Raw genomic sequence first — 24903 nt, forward strand, 5'->3', positions numbered from 1 at the left:
GTTGTAGGCCAGACATAAGTAAAGAAAGAGAAGCCACTGAAAACATGGATTGAGTAGCTGATCTGAGTCTTCACAGATGGATGTTCAGAACAAGTCAGCTGACGTTTCTCATATCTTCAAAGCCCTTCTCAGATAGCTAGTAGACCGACACTGGGCAGCCTTCTAGCTAAGGAGTGATGCCTTTGAAAGTGTGGCTCAGGTCAGCAGTTAGTGCTGCTCAGGTAGGAGGCAGTCTAGTAATGAGCATCCTTATGTCTGAGGAGAGCTTCAAAGGGCCAAATGAAAGTAAGCAAAAGGGCTGGGTTTGGCAGATTGGCTGAAAGTTTTAGACCAATGTACAAGAGTATCTAAAGCTTTAGTCGTGTCAAGAGCTATGTTAAGACTTTGTGTGTTTGCAGTCTAAAGCTCATCACAGGTCTGGAGCTTTTTAGCTGCAAATTTTCTCTTTGTATTTTGTATTCTAATTTAGAGTTTGTTTATTTATTATATTTATATTCCACCTTTTTTCCTTTCAAGGAACTCAAGGCAGCTTACATCATTCTCCTTTCCCTCTTAATCTTATCCTCACAACAACCCTGTGAGGTAGGTTAGACTGAGAGTCTGTGAGTGATCCAAAGTCACCCAGTGAACTTCATGACTGAATGGGGACTAGAACCCGGATCTCCTGACTCCCTCTTCTGCACTCTTAACCACTGTGCTACACTGACTTTCAGTTGATTTTTATGAAAGAGATATGTGTATGGAATCTGAGCACTTGCTAGATTTTTGCATCTCAAGACTTGCTTTCTTGTTACACTATAGTGTAGTTGATTTACAATGAAGACATGATCGTATTCCATTTTTATCTTGACCATCTAATGAAATATTTCGATGTTGCAGATGCTGCTCATCTTTCAAGCTTTAGAAAACATTTTGCTACGAACAGCAAGTGATCTGTCCCATTTTCGTGTTGTGGGGATGACTATAGTAAAGAAGTTGATTAATAGCTACATGAGACTAATTTATGCTGCTCTGTATTCTGAAAGTCACAGGTAAGTTCACTACAAACCAAAGGTACAGCCTGTAGTGGCTAGCCAGAAATTGGCTTTGTTTGGAACCTCAGTTAAGCAAAGTTTCCATTGACTGTGATCATACTTGCTTCCTCCTGAGAACAAACCTTGGAACAATGTACAAAAGACTCTTTATACTGCATTTAGAATTACCTCCTCTCAGTTGCATCCTGCATAGCACATTCAGCACTGAGTAGGGAGTTAGACCCAGTGACCTCCAACGTCCCTTCAAATCTATAATGCTATGAATGATAACATTTGCCATGATAAAAGAACTGCAATAACTTCAAATCAACTACCAGGGCATGTTCAAGTTTATATTATTGTCAAAGCTCTAAACAAGACCAAAATATCTAATGGACTGCAGTCCCTTCTATCTACCCAACCAACCAACCAACCATAAGATCATTGGAGGAGCCCTTGCTGGTTACTCCGAAAGTACTGGGATGTTGCAGAATGTCTACTCTGATGGCAGGCTTTCTTGGTAGCAGCACCAGCTTGAGTCCCACTCTAACACTCTAACTTCTAAACTGCACTGCCTTGAAAGCATTCTCAGTTTAGTTGGTGAAAAGCCTGACTACCTTGCAGATTTTGAATTTCCATAATTGTGGTGCTTATACAGGCATAGGACACATGATAAAGGCCATGTTTTTCATTTAGCAAAACATTTTAAGAAAGGGTTAACTCAGTAATAATTGCACTGAAAGCTCAATAATAGACTGCTCACATTGGTCAGTGTTCCGCATGGGAGTGCTTAGAGACACTGTGAAGTTTGGCTAAGGCTGGGTGGTGGGTGTGATGCAGAGGACTGGGCTGCACATCGCCATACTTCTCTATGTCTTAGCTTGACAGTAGGAAGATTCTCCACTTGAGAATCTTTTATTTGAAAGCAGTTCATTTTCTAGATTAAAAAAAAATCGAGTGGCTAAAATTCTGCATCACGAAAGGAAATTTGAACTCCCTTTCTCCACCTTCCCTGGCATTCCTTAATTTTTAGAGGCACTATCATTTGTTCATTCCTTGTTCACACATGATCTCCATACCTGAGAGGGATGAAGTGTTTCTTGTGCGGTAAACAAACACAGTTTCATTTAGAGTGCCTGCATGCCGTAGGGCATCTGCTGAAAATGGCATGGTTTTTTTTCAGCAATGTCAGTTCTCACTTCTTAATTTTTCATTGTTTTGTTTGCTGGTGCATTGTTGAAACATCTGCTTTGTTTTTACAGAATGGCTCGCCTGTGCCTCACCTTATTATCAGCAATGGTGGCACAGGGGCCGGATGCAGCGAGGGACATTTACAGCCACTTTGATTTCAATAATAAATCCCTCTCTAGTTTGGTGAAGAGGAGAGATTATAAGGTAAGAGAAAGAAGTCTGCAGTAAGCGATGGCTCAACAGCGTTTCTTTTCTCTGATGTTCAGAGTCAAGCTGAAGTTTCAAAGCGAGCTTTTTGTATTTTTATCTGTGATGTCACTGTAAGTAGGTGTGGGGAACCTGTTGCCCTCCCCAAGTATTGTTGGACTTCAACTGTAGCCATCACAGCCAGTAGTAAGGGATGATGGGAGTTGTAGTCCAACAAGATGGCAGCACATTCTCAGAAGTAGACAAGAAATGGGTTAATGGTTTGTATCAGTACAAGATACTTCATCTGTTCTGAGATTGATGCAGCTCGCTCTCAAAATTCCACCTGTGCTTTCCTTTGCTAGTTAGCTCTGTCCAAAAGAATAGCATAGATGTATGCTTCAAAGGTGCACTGGTCCACAGTGGAGGAAGAATGTGCATGCTTCTCCCAATCTTGATGTAAAGGTCTTCACATTATGATTTTACTACATTCCATCTTTTTTGTGCAGTATTTGTATGGAATAACTCCTTGAAAAGGGCAGAAGTTACCATTCTGACCTAACATTCCCCCTTTTAGCTGCATCAGAGCTAAATCATGCAAAGTGTTCTCCCAAAAATGATGCAGCAAAGTCACTTTGGGGCTTTCACAGCATGCACACATGCACATGTGGGCACACACATCTATGCACAAATTGAGGCTATGGGTTAATTCAGACATTTAGCAAAACCACATGGTGTGCTTTTCCCCGGATTGTACAGGTCTGTGCCTGGAGGTGCTCCATGTCTGAAAGCTAGCCACATCAGAAAGCTGCTGCTGAAAAGCTGCTGTGTCAGGAAGAAAGTTTAGGGCACAATCCTGTGCACATTTAGAGAGAAAAAGGCCTAAAGTTCCCAGCAAGCTCTGTCTCCATATGCATAGGATTGTCTGTCTTCCCGATATTCAAGTTTGCTGTGTGCAGGGAGGGTTCTGGCAACAAGTTTTATTGGTGTCCCAGTGATGCCTCCTCGGTCCTGTGTAGTTACAGATATACAGAAAAGCTCAGATTGTTTGTTTGTCTTCCTGCCATGTTTCTGCAATCAATAAGTGATCCCTTGGGAATTGTGTTGTCTGCGTTTTTCGTAGCTGTGCAAGGAGTCTCCACCAGCAAAACCTTTATCCAGGCTGGTGTGGAAACAGAGATAACCTGCCATAAAGCAAGTCAAAGATTCTGATGACTGAAGCCCCCATGCCTTATTAAATATATTGACAACTCTAGTTGTAAACTGTCGGTGAACCATGTGTTGAAAATTGCAATTGTTCTTTCAAATGTTCATTTAATAAGTTGTAGAACTGTTGAAATGCATTGGCATTTAGTTTCTGTTACAATTTGTTTAGGGCAAGCCTGATGTTCGTATGGCATATATCCAATATGCCCTTTCCTTTTTAATTGCTGGTGACAACACAATCCTTACCCACATTCTGGAGTTAAAAGGTATTTTGTCAGTATTGTTTCTTAAGTAGCTAAAGTGTAATGCATATCTTTAATTTCATTAGCTCTCACTACTCATGTTTTGTTTTGTTACACTAGGAAGTTAGCTGTCAAGAGATGTGAAGCGAGACCTTTTCAAAGACTGTTGGTATTTCTGCAGGCTGGTTGCCAAGCTATGCCACTTTCTGGACAGGGGTAGCCTGGTTTCAGTCTGATAGTCTCTGGTTACTGCAGTGCATTCTCCATGGGGCTGCCCTTGAAGATGCTGCCGAAGCTGCGGCTTGTGCAGAATGCAGCAGTCAGATTAGCTACCAGGATCTGTAGCTTTAGACACACAAGACTAGTTTTGGCTCACTTACATTGGCTGCCCTTATGCCTCTGGGCCCAATTCAAGGTCCTGGTGTTAACCTATAAAGAGCCTTATGGCTAATGGGGTGGCATACAAGTCTGATAAATAAACAAAGGGCTTGGGACTGCAATACATGTGTAATCTGTCCAGAGAACCTTTGGGTTATGGGGCAGCATAGAAATGGAATGAAATAATGAATCTGCTTGAGTGCCTACTTGGATACCTCTGGGTCCTTCCCCTAAATGCTGACTCCAACGAAGGCTTGGAGGGTGGCCACAAAGTGCTGTCTTTGTGGTGCCCTCCCCCAGTTTGGAACAACCTTCCCACTGGGACCTGTGTGGCACCAAACTTGTTACCTTTTTGATGCCAGGTTAGTATGAATCTTTATGATGATGGTTTTGAAGACTTACTTGACTACCCATAGGCTTGAAGGAATTACGCACCCCTGGCGTTTTGACAGGGTCATTCTTTGCTGTATATTTTAGCTGTTTTTTGGTGATGCTATTTTTCTAAATAAGTAAATGAATAAAATACTCTTTCATCAGTGGCAATACGTCATGAAACTGATTTGGTTAAAAATTCTTGGCATCATGGTTTTAACATTTGAAAATGTCTTCTAGATTTCATTCCAGATATTTTAAGAACTGGCCTAAAGGAAGATCGAATATCCACAATTAGTCTTCTGCTCTCCACATTGGCAACTAAGGTACACCCTTAAAATAGCTTTCTCCTTAATGCATTGCTTGACTGCTGAAAATAGGTTTTCTGTGGTTTTCCAAAGATTCTCCACTTCGTGTTTACTTGCTGTTTTGCTGTTGTTTGGGATTTGTCAGCATTTCCTTTATGGCTTTTTCTTTGATCGTAGTATGCTCTTAAAGCTAGAACCTGTGATTTGTTTATGCTTAACTGAGGTTTTAAGCAATCAAGAAACAAATGTTGCAAACCAAGTGCAACAAGTTTTAAACCCCTTACACCTGCATCCTTTGCATGGTGAGGGTGAGATAGCAAATCAGGAATTAGACTTAATAGTTTATGTTGTTTGGAAAAATAAATTCCTTGATACTTAGGGCCTCATCTTAAGTGTTTGTGAAGTATTCCATTTCTGGAGGGGGTAGCAGTATTAGTCTGTTGCAGCAGAAACAACTTAAGAGTCTTTGGCCCCTTTAAGGCTGAAACATCAAGCCGTCATTCAACTGCTCATCTATAGTAGGTCTCCCATCTTCTAGCAGTGACCTTCTATATTCTGCAAAGGACAAATAGGTTTGTCTCTACACAAAAGAATAAATAGACAGAACTTAGTAATTGTTATTACATTATAGTCATATCCTTCCTTTTCTTCCTTATACAAGGAACTCAAGGCAATTTGCAAGGTTTTCCTCTTCTGTGTTTTATCCTCACAACAAACCTGTGAGGTAGGTTAGGCTGAGAGTCTGTAAGTATCCCATAGTCACCCAGTGAGCTTCATGGGTGAGTGTGAACTTGAATGCAAATCTCCTGAATCCGAGTCCAGTACTCCTAAACTATTACATCACAGTGGCTTCCATTAAAAAATAAAGCATGCAGAAAGCTGTGGGAAAACATTCAGCCTTCCAGGATCTTAAAATAGCACAAATGAATAATGGATCTTCAAAATGTGAAACTACTTTTGAGCATCAGTTTATTAAGCAGTTCAGTTCTGTGTTCTGTGGCTTGAATCAAGACAACTGTTTTCTTTCCTTTATAGGTATTAATCCATTTATCCGTGTCAGGATGTGTGTGTTAAACTGAGCACATCTTTGTGAATAGCTACTGTAGTTACTTTATGTACAGGCATCTTCTTCCTCAAGCTGACTATTTAGTTTGCCTTTACTACTGTAGCCAGTCCCAATACTGTGACTTGATCCTGAGGAACTTGAAGCCAGGGGTCAGACTAGGTGGCCTGGGAGGCCTCTTCTGACTCACTCTGTTTCTACGTTTCTATGTATGCTGCTTTGTTAATAGAGGAGAGAGATAGTGTGGTGCAGTGGTTAAGATCATGGGACTGGGACTCAGGTGATCTGGGTTCAGGTACCTGCTCAGGGTGACTTTGGGCCAGTCACACTCTCACCCCTGCCTCATGGGGTTGTTGTTCTTGGGATAAGATTGAGAGCAGCAGGAGGAGAATGGTGTAAGCCTCTTGGAGTTCTTTAAACAAGGCAGGATATAAATCAAATAAATAAAAACAATCAAAATAAATCCATCATTTTTTCCGTTTTATTCTTGAAATTTGAAGATATGTCTTGTATTTTTTTTAGGTAGTTCACAACAAAAATATCAGTAAGACCCAGAAGGTGCGTTTTTTTACTGCAGAATTACTGAACCACATAGCTTCACTCTATCGCTGGAATGGAATCCCTGATGTCAGTGCTGAAGATGTTAAGGTATGTCATTTCCCTTTTACCTTCTCTATGTACCTGTATCACTTAACTTCAATAGAAACAGTTAAATTTATATATCAGCTGAAGGAAAACAAAAAGGTAATTTCAACCCCACAAAGTAAGGTGAAATTATTTTGCCCAGTGTAAACATCTGTGCTTTTCTGCAGAAAATGGTATTTAGTTTTATCCAGTATAAGCAGTTGCTGACAGTGCACACAGTTGTAAATACTAAAAAAAGAAGAAGAAAAAGAGTCAGTCCCTTTTCCATTTTCTCTTTCTGAACCAGCATACCAGCATTCTATTGGGCCAGTTTGCTTATTTTGAGTTAATTAACTCACTATTAGCCCTGGTGCATGTGGCTACTATTTTGCATATACGACCTTTGATCAGGGCTTGTGAACCCAGCCAGTATGGGTTAATTGAGGGTTAAACAACCCACACATTTAACCCTACTACTGATCAAGTCTTTCATTATTCAATTTTGTTCCCCTGACTATGGTTGGAATGTTTGTTTTCTCTGCATTGCTCTGAGAACCTGCCAAGTATAGTTTAGTCTTAGGGCTCTGTGTCAGTATTCATACATGTGGAGGCCTCCTCCTGGGCCCTTATTTCCCAGTTACAGGGAATATACAGCAGAGCCTCTGTGTAGATCATTCTTGCCCCAGCTAGGACATTGCGCCAGATCAGTCAGTATTATCCGGAGTTGTGTGCTCTGCTTTCAAGGATCTCAAGCAGGGCCCTTGCATGTTGTCTGCTGCCTGTTTTTTTTTTTTAAACTGGGAATGTCCGGAATACAACCGGAGAACCCCTGCCTTTGAAGCGTGTGCTCCACCACTGCCCTCTGGACCCATCCTTTTGAGAGTACTGAGTAAATCAACACTAATAAATTATTTTAATATTTCCATTCTTTGCAGTCTTCCCAGGACCCTGAAGAAGCAGGAAAGGCACTTGTGAGAGAACTGGTTCATAAGTTTTTAATGGATCTCTGTTGTTCTCTGAAACATGGCATTAACTTTTATGATCCAACCCTTGGCACATCTGGCAGGTAATGTATTCAGGTGCTTAATAAGCCTATTATTTTTGCCTAGCTCTTCAGTTTAGAGCTAAATCCTTTGAAGTATTTTCTTAAGTCTTGCATTCCTTTTTTGAACTGTGCAGTGAGTGTCCACCATGTGGTCTCCATGTAGAAGGGAGTGGTTGGTATGCTAAGCCTTCCATGTCTTGGCCTCATCTAGAGCATAGCTGAAGGGCAAGCTATGATTATACACCTGCATCTATTCCCACTTGTGATGCACTGAGCATGACCCTGTTTTGGCAACATTGTTTGTTATAATTGTGAGAATCTGTTTTTTGATTTAAACTTAGAATAGTGGTCAGGGCCTTATTTCCCTGGAAGCAGGTGCAGCTGTCATATGATAGCCTTCCTTACTGAAAGTTGTGTGCAGTGTTAGCCTTTGGCTGTGAGATATTTTTGTACATGTGCAGGCAGTAGCCCTCTGTGGGAGAAAGTTTTACTTCCTCTAGAGTCTTATTTTAGTAATGGTCTTGTGTATTGTATGGTTATAGAGAAAAGCTGAAAATAGAAAGCTAGTTGAGCTTAAAAGGTGAGTATGAATATATGGAGTTGGATCCAGACTGAGTCATACTGCAAGTAGACCCCCTTAAATCGGTGGGAATTAAGCTAGTTAGGAGTAACTTAGGTTACACTGATGTCAGTAGGTTGATCTGAAGCATGACTAAGTCTGGATCCAACGTGGAATTTCTTGACCTTGAAGGACTGACATATCATGCATAATTAGTTTGCACAGTATCCAGGCTATTTGTCATCCCAGTGATTCAGATTGCCTGCTGATGCTAACCGTATTCAGGGCTTCAAAACAGGGTTAAAATCAACACACAAGGAAGCGGAATGCTCCAACCCCAGCCGCTCCCTTGTTGGGCTTGTCATCCTCGATTCATGGTGCACAGCAGTCTGAAGATGAGAACTTCCTGTATCTGTGGAGGGTCTCCATGTGAGCCAGGACACTGGAAAATCTGCATTTTGGCTCACATGGGGAGTCTCCATGGATACAGGAGGCTCTTTTCTTCAAACTGTTGCCCTCCATGGGTTGAGGATGACAAACACAACAAGGGAGAGGAATGAGGCTGGAGCGCTCCTTCTCACGCATTGATTTTAACCCCTTTTGAGCACCTGAATGGGCTCCTGTTTTTCGCAACTGAAATGGAATAAATATGCGTTGCTAATTTTGTTTAACTGAAGTGCCTAAATTAGATTAAAATCCTGTAATTTCAGTGGCATATGAAACTGTTTTAAGTTCCCTCTGGCAAAAGCAAGGGAGCAGGGTTTAGACCTGTTATAATGCTGGCCTGCTTCCCAGCAACCACATCACTAGCTGAAGAAGCTTTGGGCTTTAGTTCCTTGAATTGCAGCTCCCCATGCTCCATGGCACAGCTCTTTTGAAACTGAGGAAGGTTTGCAAGGCAGCTGGTGAAAAGGATGGGGAGCTGACTGTCAAAGGAAAAAGTCAAAAGTTCCATTTAGTGTTCTTGTATCTGCCTAAGTTACCTCTTGGGATCCAGGTGCACATTTGCTTTTGTATTCTAATTGTAAACTGTCAGTGATTGTGCTTTCAAAACTGTCTTTAGAGGAGGGAACTTGGTGCTTCTGCGATTTCTCCTAAGTCTAAAGACTGCTGTAGAAGATGAAATGGTTGCTGAACTTGTGGTGAACATTTTCAAAGTGTGCCCAGATTTACTGAACAGATACTTTAAGGAGTCTCAGTATTCTTTTGTTCCCAGACTAAAATCTGCTTGGCTAGACAATATGAAATTGCTGAGGAAGGTAAGAACACTGTACAAGCATATATTTTTACATGAAAATGGCCCTTACCAACATTTCTGCTGTTACTGAGATCATAGTAATTTACGTGGAAATTAACATGCAGTTATATTTGGTGAGGATTAGTTAAAGGATTACTTCAATTAAGGACCTCTTCAGGCATCATTTACTATGGAGCAATCTCAATCTTTAATACTCTTGCTGTTTTCCCACATGTCACCATATGAGTAAATAATATGCGTGTATTGCATTTGTCAAAACATGGTATTTCTCTGTCTCCCTCCCCATCTGCCCTTGAAAAGAATGCATGGACTTCTGTTCTAATAGCATCTGAAAGATGCTGAAATCTAATAAAGTCAATATAGATTAAGTCATTTATTTTCTTAAGAGGAGAGAGAGAGTTTGGGACTTGTTAAGTAATATCCAAACAGTTGCTCACGCTTATGAATAGATCTGACCAGAAACTAATCACATCTGTCCATCACCTTGTTGCCATTTTGTGCCCTGAATATAGAAAACTGCTGCGGGGCTTTGCGTGATGGACTTGTTTATGCATTCTGCAAATTCATATTTGATTAAATGATGCTTATTAATACTGTAGTCAGTTATGCAGCATGTGACCGCTAAGCCCCCCAACCAGTACTCTGCTGGCCACCTTTTGTACCAACTGAAGTTTCCAAGCCATCATTAAAGGCAGTCTCATATAGCATGAATTAAGCATAACCTGGATACGATGCTTCCAGAACACAAATAATTGAGGGAAATTAGCCAGACAGGGCCTCTCCAGATAGATGTCCAGATAGGAGATAGTTGGTGTACCAGTCTAAGCCATTGTGAAGTATATCAATTATTCTGACAATACACAGGACTCTAGCTGATAATATAAGGGTAGCCAAGTTTGTCCATGTGCCTTTTGTGGGCTTAATTGCTGTTATCTCCACTGAGTACTTTAGAAAGAAAACAGTATTAATGCAAAACATGTGATTAAATAGCAGCAAATATATGATTATCTTTCCTGCTGTTTCCTGAATTTCTGCAACTCAGTCTTTATCAGTGCTTGCAAAAAAATCATGAAAGTGGCAAAGCACATTTTTAGAGAAATGTAAATGTAATATCTTTCTTAGAGATTGTTATTTACAGTAAAGAAATTCAGTGGCAGTGTTTTGATTATAATGCAGTTGCACAGTACGTTTAAATTTTATTTTAAAAATTACTTAGTGCATACCATTATGTATGCATTTTTATTTATTTGTTTGTTTTAAGAATTCAGGGCAGCCATGGACGGGCCCCCTCTGAGACACTTGGAAGGGACTGCTCATAGCTGTCAAAAGGAGGATTATGAACTCTCAAACTTGATAGAGTTTTCACAATCTCACCCCACAAACCATTTTTTAAGGATAAAAAGCTGTAGCCAAGCCTGAAATGGCTCATGGTAGTGGGGAGGGGTGAAAGGACACATCCCAAGGTGTTCCCTTGAATACCTATGCGAGGGCAAATGGGGGTCAGCAACCAACAGTAAGCCTGATTATCTGTCAGGGCCCACCATGGGTTGTTTGTACAAGAACCAACTCTTTGTGGCTTACCACCAGGGCAGGCTAGCATGACATGCAAGTGCCCCCTTTGTGTGCCCTTCTTAGCCCACATGGACACTATTTCTAAGGGCAGGAACACTTATTACTGCTGTTGCTCCGACCTACAGGCCTGGATTGGTTTCCAGATCAAGGAGAACGCCCATTAGGGTCTAGCATTTGAATACCAGTGTGGTGTAGTGGTTAAGAGCGTGGGACTGGGAGTCAGAGGATCTGAGTTCTAGTCCCCGCTCAGCCATGGAGCCAACTGGGTGACTCTGGGCCAGTCACAGACTCTCAGCCCAACCTACCTCACAGGGTTGTTGTGGTGGGGATAAGATGGAGGAGGAGATATAAGCTGCCTTGAGCCCTTTGTAGGAAAAAGGCAGGATATAAATTGGAAAATAAATACTACTTTTAGTGACTTTGTAGAGCACTATTATTTTCCAAACTCTATAATTATTAGGTTGTCTTAATTGAATTATAACAATCAATGTTTTTCCTCTTTCACTGGCATCCATTTTCAGCCCTTTAACTTAGTGGGCATTTAGAACTGTTTTGTCATTATAAATCCAGCTGACTTGGTTGCGGTGGCCATGGACTCATCAGTACTGTCTAAAAATAGTTGTGTTTTCTTTTAAAATTTCAGATCTATGAGGCTCAACCTGAGGTTTCCAGTGCCTTTAAAACCACAGAATTTGTTCCTCTTCCTAGATTGCTTTCAATGGTGTTGGTCACAACCATCCCAGCAGTGTGTAATAAGGCAATGTTCACCCAAGGATTAAATGTAAGAACTTTTTATACTCTAAATTGCTGGTGGTGGCAGGGGGGCTCTTCCCCTAAATTCTCCTTGTTGACACAACTTTGAAAGAAAGTGCATTTTTTACAGAAATGTATAGTTGTTGCAGAAATGCATATGCAGCCTGCATGATCCTAATGCTCACATGCTTCCATGACCACTTCTCCAATGTGGCTCCAGGGAAGAGTTACAAAGTTTCCATTTTCAGATAATCCCAGTTTAGCATTATATTTAATCCTATCCAAACTGCAGTTAGTTTTATTCATGGTTAACTAAAACAAGCTAGCTTTGAGTAGGGGATGGGAGCAGAGTTTCTTATAGGCCCCTTACAGCTCTTCTATTGTGTGATTCTAAGTATAACTACAGTTTAAAGTTCAGATGTAATGTTCAATTGTGCTTAATCAAAAACTGAGTTAGAGGCTTGCTGTCTTTTTTCACAGCCACAGGAGTGGGGCAGGGGAAAGGGAAAGAATACATGAGCCTCCGTCTTTCATAGGCTCATTTTTATAGCGCTAAACTGTTGTTCAGCATATGTGAATACAGCCTTATTGTGAATAATAATGTTCATTTATATAATGAGATAGGGCAGTTACTTCTGTAAATTCTGCTGGGCTGCCTGACTCTGTGGTTTGTCATTGGGTTAAAGCTCTGGGTTGCTCCGTCCTTAGTAATCCTGAGTTGCAAGTTTGCATGTCACAGAGAAAAACCAAGAGCCCTTCCTGGGATTGTTTTCTAAACTAGAAATGAAGTAGAAGTAGCAAATGATCAGGAAACCGTGCACTCACTTCTTCCTGAATGGTTCCAACTACCAAATAATATTTACAAACTAGCTGGGCCTTAATGTCCATGAAGAAAGTAATATGCTGAAATACATTAGAAGTATCTTAGAGTACTTCTGCTTCAAGCACCATTTCTGAATTTTGGTCACCTTGATGGCCCTCCCTCCCTTTTTGCACCTTTTCTGGCCTAGGTTTAAGTGAATTCTCTTTTTCCAGTAGGTTGTTATAAGTAAATTTACTGTTTATTTTTTATTGTAGATAGCCAGTAAAACAGTGAAACACACAATCTTTTCACTTATATCAACAATTCTGAAAAGAGCATTGAAAAACATTGAGTATTGTCTTACTGAGAAGATATGGGAGAAATCAGAAATCTATACTCCATCGGTCATGCAGGAATTTGTACAGCAGTACAGGGAAGCACTTAGCAAGGTATGAAGCAAAACAACTGAATGGTATCAAATTGCAGTTTCTAGAACAGACACTATGTTAGTATGTTCAGGATCTCTTCCTGTTTTTCTAAATCCTGGAAATACGGATTTTTTTCCTTTTAACAGACAGATGTAATGTGAGTTGTGGCACTTAGGATGTGCCTGGCTAATAAAAGTCATTAGCAGACAAGGTAAAATAGAACCTTGGAAATCTGCATATGAAAGCCTGAAGAGGCACAAGGAAGTCAGTTCAGGGAACTGTACTGACATTTCAGGCAGTATTCTGAAGGCCTTGTTCACATATCATGGTGACAATCGCTTGGTTGTTTAGACTGTGTGCTCCAGTTACTGTTTTTACTGCTTTTATTTCTGTATTGGTATTTATTGTGTGTTTGATTGTTGTATACAGTCTCAGAGCAGAACTCCTGCTCTGAAGGGAGCCAAGAGATATTTTGAATGAATGAATGAATGGAGCAATGAGCTTGTCAATTCTGCTTTCAATTGGTAGCCCAGGAACTGGGTTGTTCCACAGGGTATGAATCTGAAAAATTCTGGGTTCTTTGTGGGTTAATCCACCCAGAGTTAATCCAGCTCTTGCTCACCCCATTGAGAATATCTCCAAACCTGCGGAGTCAGTCAAGTCCCTTTCTGCCAAGACATCTTTGATTCCACTGAACAGAATGATACTCTTGTACTGTTAGAGGGGAAGTAATGGTTTTCCATTTTTCTAAAACTGAAACCTCTTAGCTTTGAATATCTGAATTGAGGGCTTAGTATTTGTTAAAAGAACATTTTTGGGAACCCTTCAAATAAATGAAATGTACTTCGAAATACATGTGTTACAGATGATGCATTGGCAATTGATCACTGTAGGCCAATATATTTAAACTGGGCCTGAGCAGCTGAGAAATTAATGGAAGTAATTCTTCCATAGCAATAACTGTTCCTCTGACTTTGTAATCCAGAAAGCTAATGGATTACATTGCTAAGTTTGTGTATGACTTTGTAAGAGATGTTCTATCTTTTCTCCTGTATTTCTCCATAGCCATAGTCTGATGTCGAAAGAATGTTATAATAGTATTTATTAACTGATGCCAGTCTTGCTTAAAAATTTAGCTCTTACCGGATATGACAAATATAGTAGCTGTCTGGCAGTCACTTTTAAAGCAAGAGAAGGAACAAGAGGGACAGAAGGGGAAAGCAGAAGATGCTGCTGCTATTGTGGAGGAAATGGCTGAAGAAAAAGAAGCAAATGGAGAGCATGGTAGGAAGACTTTAGTCATCCAGCGTGTATGAGAGCAGTGGCTATTAATGATTCATATCTGATGATTCATGGTAGCTCTGTTCTGTTCTTTCACAAAACTCTGTTAATGACCACCTGGAGGAGTGATGCTTTCAGTGGCATTTAATTACATTCTGAAAACTGAACTCCTTTTTCAAGAAGCCTCTTGAGTGATCCCATGACACCTCCAGGCTGTGCATATGCTGCCATTGCCAAGATTGTATTGGATGCAAAATGCAGCATTAACATTGGCACTGCAGATGTTTTGCAAGTCAAGTTACAGCCCTATCCTGTCCAACTCCTCCACAAGAAAAGCTCACAGCAAGGCAGCTGAAGTGGCTTCCCATGGCAGGCCAGTGGAGCTATTCAAATCTGCACCATCTGAGTCTTAACCCCCACCCCACCTCCCCTCCTTTTTGCAGCAAGGGGGTGAAATGCCTGTGAAAGGAGGAGCAGAAATAATTCTACCACCTCATTTCCTTCCTTATCTATACATCCCATCATCTTTGCATTTGTGTTTGACTATACAGGCAGTTTCTGTCCTCTGTTAATGCAACAGTACTGATGATGGTTGCAGTGCCAGAAGAAGGCTGTCAGGATTAGGTTGACAAATATATACGTAGAGCTCCACAATTATGGCTTACCCTGATTATGTTTTAAACCTGGTCACTATTGCTCAGGATTGTTCTATGTTTATAAGAGCAAACTAATAATATTATCATAATTGTATTAGGGAGGATTTGTTTTCAAGTTTTGTGATCAAAAAATCTGTTAATATATTTTACGTCTTTTCTAGGTTCAGATGATGCAGAAACCACGCTTTTGAAAGCTGTTTTACTTCATGTTATATGCCTCTATCAGCAAGCTGTTCCCCACTTGGTGGCACAGAGCAACTTTGATTTTAGCAAATTGATAAAAGGTAATTCTCAGTATATTTAAAGCTGTGGACTAAGGAATGCATTGAAGAGTGCTTACTTTTGCATGCAAGTATTCTTGAGTTCAGTTCATGGCGTCTCCAGCTAAAAGAACCAGATAATATATGATGCAAGATGGTCACAGTCTATTCTAGTTGTGTCTTAAACATTAATTTGCAAATGGTAGCAAACAGTACCACACATTTCTATAATTAGAACCCCTCCCCTGCTTATTTCTGCATACAGTGCTGTTATTAATCAGAGGAGCAGGTCATAGTTAGCTCTGCCACTGTGAGGTTAGAAACATAGATTTCATCTCAAGGTGGTGGGGACAAGCATTCATGTTCACTGAATAAAAGTAGCCATGTTTTTTCCTTTAAAATTCTATGTACTGAACATAGGTCAGAGCTAAAAGGAAACCTTTTTGGAAGCAAAAAACCAAATGCATTTCAAACAAAAGTATAACTCAGACTGCTTCAGACAATGTGGAATTCTGAGGCTTATGTAAGGTCTCATATGCATACCATATGATCTCGTGCAAAGAATGCATAACCTTTTGGCCCCAAGGGAGTTGCACACATATATGCACACTCACATCAGCGATTTTCATACAGATAATGCTTTCCTTTCTCTTAGCAATGGCAAAAAGATTAAGATCTCCTGGGGAGGGAGTGGAGAACATTAGACAGTGAGAAGTTGATGGGGGTAATGGGTTTTCCAGTGATCACCAAGTCAGGGCACTCTTCTGGGGGCTACAGTAAAGATCTTGGATGGCCACCTCTTGCCACTGGGCCACAGGTTTTGCACCCCTGCTCTAGCAGACCTTCTGAGATCAGTGGGGCTTAAGGTTTTCAGAAGACAAGAAAGAATCCCAACCTACTTCCTGACCTAGCTACAACTTAGTATGAACAAATAAGCAGAAAAAAGTGCTTCCAAACATGGAGAGATGCAGTAATGTCTCCTCTTGTTCAAACATGAAAGGGCTGTTAAAATCTCAGCTACAGTGGACTACAGCACAAGCCTTCCATCCCATATTAAAGCAATAATTTTAGTATTCTAATAATATCTCAGCTGCAAGGCTTGGACCTACCTGAAGATCCTTGTACTTCGACGACTATAGGAAGTGTTCTGCTTCAAGTTATGGGTAAAATTACCACAGACTACAAAGTGTTGGTGCATCTGTCATGCTGCAAGATGCTGGTTCAGGGTGACGCGTTGCCACTTACTGCCCACTCATTTAACAGGTTTTTTCCTGTCTCTTAGGGTGCTATCCTGTGCACATTTAGACAGAAAAGGGTCATTCGAAAAGGTCATTGCTGCATGGTTCAGCCAACATTGCTGGGAGTTGTAGGACTTTTTTCTGTTTAAATGTGCATAGGATTACACCCTTTAGTAGCCAGCATTTGTACATGCATTTGGGGGTGCTTAACTTTAAACTAGGTACTACAATGTGTTTTAGTCTGAAGAGCAAACAGAAATTATAGTTAATCCAGAATCTAACTGAAGTTTCTCACTAGAACCAGGTGTTGGGGACATACATTACTGATGCCTAAGTACTCCACTGGCTCCTGGTCCCTTTTTGGGCATAGTGTAAAGCACTGGTGTTTATTTTTAAAGCTTTGCATGGCTTGGAATGCGGATATTTGAAAGAGAGCTTGTTCCCACACCTTTATCTAAGGTGTGGGAAGGTCATCTGAAGTACCTTCCTCTAGGTACTGCCTCAGTCTGGCAGACTAAGGGGCATCTTCAGTGTGAAGCCCTGCCTCCTCAGGAAGGCTCACCTTATCCTATTTCAATCCATTGCAGGCACCAGGAAAAGGACATTCTGTTTTCCAGGTCATCTTTTCCTGGTGCCTTAAAAACATCTCCTTTATATACTATGTATTTGCATTTTTTGTAGTTTTCTAATCTGCATTTTATTCTACAATAAGCCTTCTGTAGCTGCACCCATGTCAGTTGCACTCCCAGCCGAATTAAATAATGCAGAGGGTGCCAAAAATATATATAGACGTTTTAAGAAAGAAAAAAACTATTAAAAACTGTCACATGGTGACGCTAGCCTTCATTTGATTAACACCATCTTTTGATTGAACTTTATAACGCTACTGGAAAATATGGTAGCATTGCTACCATAATTCAGCTTCAAAAGTAATAGAAAGATAACATCTCTTAAAATGTGTATATATATTTGGCACCCCCTGTATTTTCCAGAGAGTAAACATGCTCCTAATACCATTTTCAACATAACATACAGGTATCGTTACTGAAAAAGGGCTGCGACAAGAGATTCCTCCAATTTTACAGCATCACATTCTCCAAGTGGCTCTGGAATTGCCAGCAAACAAGTTTTCCTGGTTCAAAATACAGGTGTGTATTATGTACATAGGAGTGTTTTTCTATTGTTTTTTTACATTCAGCTGTGTGCTATCCTCTACATTTTGTTAGTCTTCCTATGACTATGCCTTATCCTTAAGGGAAGCCAGTATTTCATGTTGGCAGTTCTGTTAACATCATGTAGGAGGAGGACTTTGCTTCTGCAGATAGGAGCATAATCCAGAATATGTGGTAGATATGAGATGATAAGACTAAACTGTTTGTTAAAAATCATGAATACTGGGCAATGTCACTAGCTTTTAAAATAATAGGCTTATCCAGGTTCACCCCACTGGCATTGTCCTCTTTTGGTTAGAGTTATTTTCTGAAGAGAAGAATGGAGAGAACCTCTTCTTGATTAACTGCAGAAGGCCTTGCCTTCTGAAAGCTGGCACTGGGAGAGATGATTTTATTATTTTACATTTGCAAGGAGTAGGAAAGACCTCTAGAGAATCTACTCTTATTCTTTCAAGTTTAACAAGGGTATGATTTTTTTCTTTTGTATGCTTTGGAGTGGATTTGTCTAAAATGAAAGAGTACAAAGTGAAATGACTAGGATACTAGATAAACAATAATGTTGCTTTGCTCTTAATTCAGTGTACAAACTTGTTTTGGAGGTTCAAAAACGGATCAAGAAGATTGTTCTTTGTGTGAGGTGTTGAATGAAGGCGAGAGGATTATGGGTAGATGCATAAGTATTCAGAGTAATTTACAAAAACCAGCTGGGCACTACTTTTATTAGGATGAACCAAATGTCAGTGGAAACTGCATACTTGATTATGTTCTTCAGGGTACTATACAAGTTTTAGGCTGCATCTAGGATTGTTGTTACAAAGAAGCAAATGACAGCTGATTCCTCTATTTTTTAAACTTGCTTCTTTATCCCAGTTTTCCTATATACAACCTGAAACCTGCATAGCACCCGTAAGGCAACTCCTGTTTCCACCTGCAATTTGAGACTATGGGTATACTAGGACATCACACTGAAATCTGATTTAGCAGGTCATTGATGAGGCACATAAAGCTTTGTGTTTGTACACCTTCCCCCTTTGCTTTCATACAGGTGAGAAAAGTTCAGAAGATTAGACTTCTGCTTTCAGTTAATCACAATTTGTTTTGTTGACCAGACCTGGAATTTTGGTTAAAACTGACCATGGTTTGAAATGAGCTTGTTTGAAAAGCACCATAGCTAGGGTTAACCAGTTTGTTATTCCAGAGCTTATAAACTCTTCTTTCCCCGTCCATGAAATGGGGCAATACTAGCATGGTGAGCTTAGTGCTTATTGCATCTCTTTCTTCATACACATTGTGCTAAATCTCTATTTAGCATGCTGTGATTAAATGCAGGCTTTGTGGTTTCAGCATCAAGCTAGCCTTTTACCTCTCTCCTCTTCTAACTGCTTCCCTTATTCATTCTCATGAGAAATTCAGCAGATTTCAAAATACTGCTTAGTTGATTGGTCTTATAAGTGTATTATGTAAATGGAAATTTTAGAATGTTTCTTCTGAATCAAAATTACTATTGTTGCTTTTAGTATTCAGACTAAATATAGGAAGTTCTTGACTTAGATTTCTGTAGTTTCATCTCTGCAAACACAGGCTTCAATTGTAGGACTTGGCAATCAGTACATGGTTTTAAGCTTCCATATCTATGGAGAGACTCAGAACATCTTTATCAATTATAACAAATAAAAATGTGTTCTAGGATGAAGCTGAGAAGGTTTGCGGTGAACGATCAGTGTTTTATTTATTGATGAAAATGTTTGTGACAAGCAACCATTCACAGTTCAAAAAATCAACAAAGAAACTGATCATTAAGGTGAGCTTTTGTATTATTAAAGTTTTATTGTCTGTGCCCACAGAAAAGCTGTTGACATTGAACATGCCATAGAAGCTAGCAAAACAAGTGAACATCTTTCTGGTTTGTGCATGCACACTATCATATGTATTTCTACATATTTATACTAGTATATGTATTTTCTCTTAATACATGCAGTGGGAGAAATGTATACAAGATGTATACAGTTGGAGAAATGGTTACATTTTTCTTACATGTTTTTTTTCACTGCAAAAATCAGAGAAATATGAAAAATTGAAGGATAATTGGTTTCCAGATTGTCTACTAGTTCAGGAAGTCCAAACTGTTGTTTGTATTAAAATGCAACCAGATTAATTTCTCCGCTATTGCTAGCTACAAATTTCTAATATTTTAATTAAAGCAGACAGTTTCCAGTCTTAATACAATGAAAAAGAAATATTACAGGGTCTTCTTAAAAAATTGCCTTTCCTTCGCTTTTTCCCCCATTAAGACTGCTAATGCATTTTTTCTAGGAAGAATCAGTCAGTCTTGTTCTCAACCAAAGGTCATAACAAGTGCAATACATATTTAAATAAAGACAGAATTAAAAGAGTTGCCCAAATAAAAGTCATGATCCAAAGTTTCTTCTCAGTGATTGCCAGGACAACATGTAACATTTACTTTGATAAACTGCACCTTACTTTAACATCTGTCAGCTCAAATGAGAGTATTTTCTTATTTATTGTCTTGTATTCACAATTACACTCCAGTTTCTAATGGATAGTCCTATCAGCTGTCTTGTTCAGGAAAGGGGTTAGCTGGTCTTTTCTGGGATTTGTATACATAGAGAACAAAACAATAAATAATGTGGGAAGTGTTCCACCATGTGGGCTCCACAAATGCCAAGTTTTGTTTCATGGCATGCCATCCTTCAGTAGCCATTGTTTGCATAGTCTGAAAGTGTCAGGCCATGAATGCCTGCCTTGGCTTACAAGGGGCAAGAGCAATTGAACACTGACAGCAAGACTGTTTAACAAATCTAAATGTAACATTTGCACAGCTGTCGGATCAGACTGAGCATCAGTATGTTGACGCAGAAAGTTTACTAAGACTGAACGGAGTAGTCAGCTGGGGCAGGGCCAGTGCCTTTTATGAAAAATATTGGCCCTGCAAAATGACCATCACATTTTAGCAGGGAGAGGTACTTCCTCTGCTAAAAAGAGTGGAGTAATCCCCCCCCCCACCAACGTGCACACCTGCAAGCGTGGATGCTGCAGAAAGGACCCATATCTCTGATGCATATTTGGGTAGCAAATTTCCTGTCCTCTTGTTTCTGGCAGTTAAGCAGCAGCCACTGTGGGGTTTATGTAACATGAGCTGCAATCCTGCTTGATCAGCTGTTTTGCAATGAGGGGGCAATAGAAAGGGTTAAATCTACCCCCCCACCTGTCCTTTTTCTGAGCAGCTGAGTGATAAGATTGCAGCTTGTATGAAGCTACACATGTACCACCCTGGTTATTGGACAGCGGGGAAAGCATGCCCAAAACCTGTTTGCATGTGTGCTACTCCATCCAAGCTGGATGACTGAACATGTAAAACCTGGATTTGTGTGTACACAGTCTCCAGGTGATTGTGCTTCCATGTTGATTTTAACTGTTCAGTTATTCAAAATTTTGATGTGGAGTCAGTATGGAAGCCTCCTATCAGATTGGCCTTTTGGATTGCTGTAGTTAAAGGAAAATGGTGAAGAGGGAGAAACAGGGCAGGTTCGCACACAATTCTAAGCCATCCCTGCTTAGAGTGTGCCTTGCAGGTGATTGGAATTGCCATGGGTTCTTCCTCTCAGCCCTTCAGACTGTTATGGCACGTATCCCAGGGGACTTTGCATTTTTTTCTTCTTCTTTCCATGCCCCCATCCACTCTCCAGTTATTTCCCCTATAGTATTCATTTTGGTGGGGGGGGGGTCATAATTGGGGTCTGTCCCATGCGGCTGCCTTCTATTTTTTAACTGTCAGGACAGTAACCCCAGCAATAAGAAGCTCCACAGAGAAGCCACAAAAGGAGGTGGTGGGGAGTTAATATCTCTACAGGAGAGGGGAAGATCAGGTGGAAGCTGGCTCTCTTGTGCATACTGGACTTCTTCCCTGGTCTGGAAGGGAGCAAAACTGAGGTTCAGATGGTGAACGCTTCATCTTTGTGCAAAGTATGTAATTCTTTGTGCAAAATTTGCAAATTATAGAATTCTTCGCACAGAGTACACAAAACCCACAAGCTGAATGTGTGGAAGCAGAAATCTGTTTGAACTTGCTTTCTGTAAGATGTCCATACAAATGCTTAGCATGAAGTGTACTTAGGGCAGAAAGAAAGTGGGCCAGAGTCCAGGGAGCTAAGGAAATCTGATGGATTCCTCACACATCCCTAAAACTTTCTGGAGTAGCTGGAGAGTGGGATGGAAGTTCAAGGCTTAAGAAAAAGAGGGATGAGATGGTATCTTCCTGCCTGTGAGGTTTATGTAACATGAGCTGCAATCCTGCTTGATCAGCTGTTCAGTCTTCCTGCCTTTGGTGCAGGAAGGCTTAAAAAAGGCTTAAAAGGCCTTGGATTCCTTTGGAACTTCTTAATTGTGCTGCTGGATTCCTCTTTTACTCTATTATTATTTTGCCCCAGTCCTTCTTAACTGTGTACAAATTAGCCTTGTCTCATCAGTGTCTTTGTATGTTTGCTCCTGCACCTTAGTGCTCCTTTTGACAGTTGAACCATTCAAGGAACTTGACCAGGGAAGACTACATGTATTGACAGCAGTAAGAGTGCACCTAGAGATGCTACTTCTGATGGTACAACTCCAGTTACACACTCTTGAGGCATCCTTTTTTTAAAAAGCTTGGGAATAAGTATTTCAAACTACCATTTTGACAGCAGTGGTGAGATTGTGAAAAGCAAATAGCACAGGATTTTTTGTCACGCCTGCCAAGCAGCTCTGTAACCAATTCCAGCAACCTGTGATGAAATTTGAACAAGCCCTTGAACAAGCCAGGAGTTATCATGGTTGCTTGTTTGTGGATAATAAGCCAGTCTGCAGAAAGTGCTTCAGGATCATATGACACAACAACCCATTGTGGCCAGCAGCTTGTCAGGACATGTGATGCAGGTCAGAGGCAATCCTTAAATAGCCCTAAAAAAGGTAATGGGTTATTTGATGATTGTCCAAACCCCAGGGAAACGCTGGCTGTTAGGCGGGCATGAGATGACATGCAAAAATGCCACCTAAGGTAAATTAACCAACGGTGGGCTGTCCTGTGGTGCACACCAGGTCACAGTAGGCTTATGTACTTTCAACAGTCTTTTATGTAACATTTATGTCCTTTAAATATAGTATGTTTTTAAATATGAGGTTTTTATTTTAAAAGCTAAGGTAAAAACCACACTCCTATATGCTGCTGTTTTTGTTTAAACCAAGCAGCCAGAATAAGAGCTGCTGTGCAAAAATAAGCAAGCAAAAGCTTTGTATGATTATTGTTTCTTAACAGGTTTTGCACGACAGTGGAGTATTTGATTACACCTGGAAAGAACTTGAACTCTGGCTTGAACATTTGGATAACACAGTAGAAGTCAAAAAGGAAGCGGTGATTCAGTTTTTGGAAAGGGTGAGAAATGTGCAAATTAACCTGATTAACAGTGCCAAGAATAGCATTAGTGGGAACTTATTACCATTTGTTATTATAAAGCAAACATGTTTCAAACAATCATGAATGAATTCTGAGAACTTTTCATCTGGTAGACCTTAAAGGAAATGAGATTATAGGAAAAAGCTTTTGTTAGAGATTTCCACTACAGTGGGTAGCATTGATAAAAGACTGAGGTAGTCTTTCACCATCAACTTTATATATTGCTGTGTTAGAGCAAAGAGGACAAAGAACATGGAAAGGAAGGGCAGATTATATAAACCTTGCTTTAATTCTCCCAGTGACACTTTTGGTGCTCATACTGCTTCCTTTCTTTTGTGGAAGTCATAATTAAGCCTGGCATGCAGAGAAAAATGGCATGGTCCAGAAAGATTGCTTATCAGACAATTTATTTATTAAGAATAAGAATCCTTAACTCTCAGAGATACCACTTCATTCTTTCACATCAGAACCAGACTAAATAAAGATGATAGAAATTTATTTTTTCTTCAATGACAACCCCAAATATTTAAGAATAAACTATTATGGAAGAAAGAGTGACAATTAAAATGAAATGTAGTCAGTGGTTTTAATTTAGTTTGCATATGTATCAGTAGAGCCTTTTATTTGTGATGGTTTCGTTTACCAGATAATCAGTTGTTCAAGAACTGCAAAAGGTAAACCTTTGTTTGTTCGCGCGCGCTTGTGCGCGCTCGCGCTCGCGCTCTCTCTCTCTCTCTCTCTCTCTCTCTCTCTCTGTGTGTGTGTGTGTGTGTGTGAATGAGAGAGAGAGAGAGAGAGACTGAAACCTTAAAAAGTCACTTGTGGGCACTCAAGCTGCAAAGTATTGTAATGCTTGTCACCTATGGTGTAATGCTTGACACCTAAGGCATTTTGAATTGAATTGTGGCTTGGCACATAAATTATATGTTAACTACAGAATTGCTCAAAGGATTTATTTCAGGCATCAGTTAACATAAGGTTCTTTGCCAAATGCTGAAAGCTGCTGTGCTAATGTGGATTCCGGAAAGTTGGCATTTTTTGATACTTTCACTGAATTGGATTACATATGCCCAGATCAGTGGGATTTTTTATAAGAAAAATAATCAAAGAAAACCCTGGTTGTATGCATTGTTCTCCCATATGGACATAATTGGTGCCATTTTTGCCTACAGTTGCATTACTCTTAGTCACTTTTCTCTTGCAGCATTCACAATGAATGTTCATTTTTCTTTGCAGATCTTGGTAAAACTAGTGACCAACCCCTATCCATACACAGATAAGGCAGCAGACATTGTCCAGGAAGCCAGCGTTCTCCAGGCCAACTTGTTCAAACAAGACATTGATAATATCAGCCTACCAATCTCTCACATTGATGGTATGCCTTTGCACTTCAGGAATCCTTCTGATAATTTTCTGAAGATGTTTTGGGGAATTTCCTGGAACCAGCATTTCCAAAACTGGTTGGAGTTATGAGCTCCTCGAGTAAAATTTAAGTCATGATCAATGCATATCTGCTCACTTCAAGAGTTAGAATTTTGATACTTTCTACATCTGCAGAAAATAATGTTAGGACTTAAGTACTTTAATGAGGCAAGACACAAGTACTCTTAAGTTTAAGAAATCCAGAGTACAATAAGTCCTATCTCCTATAGTTATGACGGAAGGTGAATTGCAGTGCTGCTGTAGTTCTACCTTGCATATGATTCTTGTTTCAGTACAGTAAAACTGATACATTTTGTTTAGTGATGATCGCACATTTCCTGTCAGCCATAGGCTTAGTTTCAACCAAGGTTTAAGCAAATCATAATTTAGAATCTAAACTGTGGGTGGGGCACTTTTGGCCCTCCAGA

At 40.1% G+C, this 24903-nt stretch overlaps 1 protein-coding gene across 1 annotated transcript in view; it reads left to right on the forward strand.

Moving 5' to 3' along the window:
• Nucleotides 1–24903, forward strand: part of URB1 (URB1 ribosome biogenesis homolog) — a 60834-nt gene that overhangs the window by 3783 nt on the left and 32148 nt on the right. Inside the window, exons 3-17 of the mRNA XM_044442085.1 lie at nucleotides 880–1031; nucleotides 2276–2408; nucleotides 3766–3862; nucleotides 4829–4914; nucleotides 6482–6607; nucleotides 7519–7649; nucleotides 9251–9446; nucleotides 11661–11798; nucleotides 12848–13021; nucleotides 14137–14284; nucleotides 15099–15221; nucleotides 17471–17583; nucleotides 19295–19408; nucleotides 22916–23032; nucleotides 24290–24428. Of these exons, the coding sequence (XP_044298020.1) occupies nucleotides 880–1031; nucleotides 2276–2408; nucleotides 3766–3862; nucleotides 4829–4914; nucleotides 6482–6607; nucleotides 7519–7649; nucleotides 9251–9446; nucleotides 11661–11798; nucleotides 12848–13021; nucleotides 14137–14284; nucleotides 15099–15221; nucleotides 17471–17583; nucleotides 19295–19408; nucleotides 22916–23032; nucleotides 24290–24428 (1987 nt within the window). The remainder of the gene's footprint in view (nucleotides 1–879; nucleotides 1032–2275; nucleotides 2409–3765; nucleotides 3863–4828; nucleotides 4915–6481; nucleotides 6608–7518; nucleotides 7650–9250; nucleotides 9447–11660; nucleotides 11799–12847; nucleotides 13022–14136; nucleotides 14285–15098; nucleotides 15222–17470; nucleotides 17584–19294; nucleotides 19409–22915; nucleotides 23033–24289; nucleotides 24429–24903) is intronic.

This window comes from Varanus komodoensis, unplaced genomic scaffold, assembly GCF_004798865.1.
Source record: "Varanus komodoensis strain SLA01 unplaced genomic scaffold, ASM479886v1 scaffold4, whole genome shotgun sequence".
NCBI classification, from domain to species: Eukaryota; Metazoa; Chordata; class Lepidosauria; order Squamata; family Varanidae; genus Varanus; species Varanus komodoensis.